Genomic DNA, 6009 nt, shown 5'->3' on the forward strand with positions numbered 1-6009 from the left:
CAAATGAACATGATTTCTTAATGTCTAGTAACATATCAGGGCCATTTTAGGATTAATTGAAATACATTTCTTACATACGGTTTCTTTAACCATTGCCAGTGACAGTGTCAATAGATATTTTGTTGATAATCTGAACATCTGTAGAGATAAGTAAAGTGTGACCAAGGCCTTTCTGCATTTATTTCCATGCTACTAGGTGTTTATTTGCTTGATCTAACACTTTCCACTTTGCCTCAACATATTTTACTGCTTTTTATGGGTAAATGTTAGGGACTTGAAACAAAAGAATACTATGGAGTGACAAATCTTATTGTTATGGACAGAGGGGGGTTGTAGGATTATATTTAAATTGATTAAATGGTTATTTATTATTCCTTGTTGTTTTGGAGAGATAAAAAACTCCTAAATCTGGAGCAGCCTTCAGAAAACAAGAGATTATCTTCTTACAGTGGATTAGAAGTTTGGAGGCCCTTGATCTATGGCAGTGACTGCAGAGACGGATCGAAGACAACTGAAACGTGCTATGGTGAAATATAACTGGACTGTCTTTATAGATTGTATAGTATCAGTATCATGTGTTATTTCAAAAGCTACTTCTCAGAAAGATTATAAATGCCATTTGCTAGGAAATTCACATGCATAAAGCTGAACATCAAAAGTCATGCTGAGATATTCCTGCTAGACTATGCTAAAGATAATTAATTAATCAAATTTTGAATCATTCATCTGTTACAGTTGTACCATTTATATACTTTATAAATTACTTTTTATATATTGCAGTGGTCCTCAAAGTGGGGCCCAGGATCCGCAAAATAATTTGCTTTAAAATACACAGTTTATCATTTTAAAAATTCATTTCTAGAGATGATGGCCCTTTTCACCAATAAAACAAACAAATTGTGTATTTGCACTCAGGTCATGAAGAACCACTTCTGCTGCTGCTTAGCTTGGCTTATTTGCCAGATAGCTAGCTGATAAAGGTGGAGAAATGTTTGATATGTCAGTCCACATGCTCAAGTAATGCAAAATTCAAAGTTGACAGAAGTCCAAGCCCTGCCACAAAACCCGGGATAGTGGACCTGGCAGCAACTTCAGAGAATGCAAATGGCATATGCTTAATTGTTATGAATAAGAGGGGGTTCTAGATAGATAGATAGATAGATAGATACTTTATTGATCCCCAGGAGAAATTCAAGAAGTTCTCAGGAAATGTTCTCCTCCACAAGGGGTCCTTGAAAGCAGAACGTTTGAGAACCCCTGCTGTATTCTATATTTCAAACCTGTATCCTTTCACTATAACTATTATCCCTGATTATAATGTCGAGAGACATTTCTCTCACCAAACGCATACATTATCTCCAGTGTGTGAGATGAAGTGCTTAGGTACTCACATGTGTTGCTGCTGTTTTTAGGCACCTCCAGGTGATCAGAGGGGGCACTCTTCACAATGTCCTGCCAGTGGATGATGTCCGCGTGGCACAGGAACTTGTTGTTGTGCACATACACACCGCCATGGAGGATCTCTGTGGGGTCAGTCAGACAAGCAAAATGAAACCAGAGGTGCCAAATTCCTGGACACATACAATACAATGACACATTCCCAGACTGACACACACACACTTATCATCACGGTTATGTTATGAGGCAAATATGACACCAAACAACAGTGTGTGTGTGTGTGTGTGTGTGTGTGTGTGTGTGTGTGTGTGTGTGTGTGTGTGTGTGTGTGTGTGTGTGCGCTTGTCTGCAAAGACAGGCTGGAAAAGTGAGCCTTATGAGACTTGAGATCATATTGCACATTATTTGATTTCCACACACAGAGGCTCTCCTTGACCTGCAGGAGTCAGTCCCCCACCACGGCTGGCCCATTTCCATCCACTGAGCACCTCCTATCTTGGTGAGATACCCCCACCCACCCTCTGCAGTCTCCAGAGCTATATATGATTGATGTTGTATCAGGGAGACCAGACAAATCCACCTTTTATTGCTGTTATTAATATCAATAATCTCTTTTTGCTTTTTTACTCCACCCCCCCTTCCCAGTCTTCTGTTTCCCCCTCTCTGAAATATGTCTACCTTCACGAGACATAAACACAGGAAATAATTAAGTTCCCCTGTTGATATGAAATCTAACCCAGATTTTGACGCGCCTCAACAGACGACAACACTAACAAGTTGGCAATTTCATATTTCATCCCAGATGAAGATGAGGCGGCTAACACGCGAGCCTAATGCGCATCATGCTGTCTGCCATGGATCAGGAGATTTGTACAGAAATCAATCTGTTTTCCAGCCAGGCCTGGCTAGCCCCATGGCCCAGTGACTCAGATGGCTCTGTGTGTGTGGACAAGCCCTGATGTCGCGGGGCATTAAGATATGAACATTTCGGAGAAAACCTTCACAGAGGTAATCGGCACTTCCACGAAACTAAAAGCAAAAAAACATAACAGCATATGACATATTTGTATTATTTACCACACAGATTTTTTTTCTACCTATTTTGCAAAGGAGATTAGTAGAGTTGACTCAGATGAAATTATATTCATAACCATGGGCTATCAAAAGCTAATCAGTGTCCTACAAAGACTTGATTAAATTGTGCTCTATGGATGATGGTGGTGGTGGTGGTGGTATTTGTGTACGTGTACACATGTGTGTGTGTGTGTGTGTGTGTGTGTGTGTGTGTGTGTGTGTAAGCATTGATGTTGTGTGTGTACCTCCATGCTACAGGACTTTGGAACCTGTCGAGTGTCAAACAAATTCATTTTTGCATTTCTCTGAAGCACGAGCAGCAGGGAAGACACAACCAAGAGCCGCACTGCTCATGCCCATCCAGTGGTGCCTCCAGCAGGAGGAGGGGGGGAAGAGAGGGGGGAGGGAGGGAGGAGGAGAGGAAGGAGAGGGAGCGCAAAACAAACAGCACAACACACAGTGTGGGGTCTGGCCCCGCGTGTTTTTCTGGGTCAGAGGAGGGGGGACAGATGATTTGTCTGGGAACACCCGCACCAGAGCCCTCTCAGGAGGGGAGCCGCTGGAAACCCTCAAATGTCTCTCTCTCTCTCTCTCTCTCTCTCTCTCTCTCACACACACACACACACACACCAGAACATCAACACCTGGGGGGAAAGATGTTCTTTTTACACATGTTCTGCACTGAGGGGTTGACATTGACTGTGGAGCATGGGTCATATGCGGCAGATGAATGCAATATGGCATGTCCTATAATGTAAAACCAAAAATGTGCGATTTTTAGTATAGCTGTGTGGCTCTTGTGAGAATGGGACATTATTAAGGGGAATAAATGACAATCTGATCATGATGTCATTTTCTCCTCTCTCTACTCACACACAGTCATAATCGCATGCACACACACACACACACACACAGTCATAATCGCATGCACACACACACACACACACACACACACACAAACACACAGTCATAATCGCATGCACACACACACACAAACACACACAGTCTTTGGTGTGATACAGGTGATCAAAACCCTTTGTTGATTGTTTATTTTTTCAATTGAATTCATCATCCTCTAAAACAAGGACTGAGGAAAATAAGCTTTTAATTATTACAGTCAACATGCACATTAGTTGGCGCTATCGCTCGTCCCCAGGGTGAGCGAAACACTTTAAATGAAAGCCCGAGCAGGAAGCTCCTCCGCTTACCCAGCCGAGGAGCAGAACACGGGAGAAAAACAATCAGAAACGTGGGAAAGCAGAACAAATGCATGCAGGCTATTACAGCGCCAGCACTCACTCCTTCTGTTTTTCATTTCTGATGGCGAGGGAATTGTTCTGTGTGTGACTGTGTGTGTGTGTGTGTGTGTGTGTGTGTGTGTGTGTGTGTGTGTGTGTGCGCGCGCCAGGTAGCACGCAGCTACGCCTGGTGGCATTTCATCAGCACAAGAGCAGGGGCAGCACAGGAGCCTGGTGGCAAAGTGCCAAAGCAGTGCCGCACACACACACTGACCAGCCGCACACACACACACACACACACACACACTCAAACACACACACACACACTCAACACACACACTGACCAGCACGGAGAGGATGCCCTGAAATGCTGCGTGCTATGTGATCCATTTAGGTGACATTCCAAATTGAATTATAAACTGGCCCATAAAAGCGATTACATCCTGATGATGAATTTCCTGAGAATGCTCGGTGAGTTGGATGGGTGACCAAGTATGCGCATCAGGGTTTGTTGGGGTGAAGGTGGAGAAACCATGCACATAAATGGCAGGGGACGGTTCTATAAGAATAGAGAAGTTCCTATAGCTCCTAGTTCCTAAATCCTACTTTAAGTAAACAATACTTTATTGAAAACATTTTTATGGGGGGAAACAAATATGTTGTGTCCTTTTGTTCTGTGTATTGAGTACCCATCAGCTAATACTGGATTCCAGGGGATAAAGACCACTGTCACGTGTAGCTGGCATAAATGTCACACAGATCGAAGATAATAAAGGCAATACAACAGGTGCTATTAGTAGCAGTAACAGTAAAGTGAAACAATTTTTTGTCTGAATCAGGAAACATAACACAAACATCAAGTTTTTCAAAGACATCGGAGAGATTTGTCCTGTTTTGCAACAGCACACCACTATCGCCATTCACATTTTCCCATTGTCATTTTGAAGCCCTGTCAACCATCTCGTCATCAATCAGGGGAGCTCACTTTGATCACATGACAAGCAGCTGGTCGGGTGCCAGACGAGCGACTGGCGAGAGTGCCAGATGCCATCCCTGGCAGTGCCCGCAGCGCTCCCGTCAGCCGCGTCGCCCCCGCATGACAGCGCGGAACCACAGACCAAACGCACTCTCACCCACCTTTGGTTTTCTTTCTGCTGAACAGAGAGTTCAGCATTGCCCTTCCACCACTGAGTATTATGCATATATATATATATATATATATATATATATATAACATGCTCAAGGTTGGCCGGCGACTGCTGTGAGATCCAGGGAGAGTTACAGAGACGCTACAGAGGAAGTGAATGCCACAGAGGCTGGAGAGCCTACGGGCGACAGCAACGTATTCAGTCACAGAAGGTACAGTAGATGGCTGCTGGCTACAAATGATTATGAATTCAGTCAAAGCCCTCGTGTATAGAGGTGTATTTGAAAGTGGATGTGGCATCTGATGCAACATGCTGTGATATAGAACATTTACTCTGCCACTGCCACTGACACTGCCACTCTACTCTGGATGAGGTATGTGAGTGTGTTTTTAGAGAAGCGCCCCGGACTGGAAATAAAAGCAACAGACAAACAAAGCTCTCAAAGCTTTTAACAATACAGGGCCAGGGAAACAAACTCAAGCCAAACACAATTTCAGAACATTTGTTCCAGGTTTTAGCTGGACAGATTTGTGGATTGGTGAGAAAGGGTTAGCAAAATTAATTCATATTCATACTGGAGAAAAATCCTAAGCATCTATCAATTAAAATGCACTATATTAAGCAAATGGCTGTGGTTAATGCATTGGGTTGCCAATTGCATGAATAGAGAATGAATCAAACTGCACACAGGTCGAGTCTCTTCCCGGAGAATGTGATGAGTGATTGTGGAGATCACCAAACTACTCAGAAAGCTTGGATACCAAACAGTGATAGAGCATAAGTCTGTAGTGTTGAAATTAATACTGTTAATGCCAAACAGAAAAACTGCAGCCTTTGTATTTTCATAAAAAAAATGCTTACAGAGTTAACTGTTATGTTGACAACATGAACAAAAAAAAAAAAACATTTTGATTATCTTGTTCATAACCATGCAATTTTGTCTGTAGTAACAGGCATCACAACAGATCAATACATGGCACCACTGTCCACTTTTACGCAGTGTTCACATAGAATGGAGATTATCCAAGTGACTTACAGCGTCGTTTGGAACAAGGGTAATTGTGACAATGCACACCTTTGTGTGTGTTATCCATGCATGTTTATGGGATTCCTTTGTGTGTGTGTGTGTATGTGTGTGTGCGTGCACGTGA

The 6009-nt window shown here is 43.0% G+C and overlaps 1 protein-coding gene across 3 annotated transcripts in view; it reads right to left on the bottom strand.

Annotated features, from left to right (window-relative positions):
- Positions 1-6009, bottom strand: part of LOC125291878 (receptor tyrosine-protein kinase erbB-4-like) — a 232664-nt gene that overhangs the window by 70398 nt on the left and 156257 nt on the right. For all 3 annotated transcript variants that reach the window (XM_048238834.1, XM_048238835.1, XM_048238833.1), the window contains exon 4: positions 1392-1523. In XM_048238834.1, coding sequence (XP_048094791.1) covers positions 1392-1523 — 132 coding nt within the window. The remainder of the gene's footprint in view (positions 1-1391; positions 1524-6009) is intronic.

This window comes from Alosa alosa, chromosome 3 (assembly GCF_017589495.1).
Source record: "Alosa alosa isolate M-15738 ecotype Scorff River chromosome 3, AALO_Geno_1.1, whole genome shotgun sequence".
Classification (NCBI taxonomy): Eukaryota; Metazoa; Chordata; class Actinopteri; order Clupeiformes; family Clupeidae; genus Alosa; species Alosa alosa.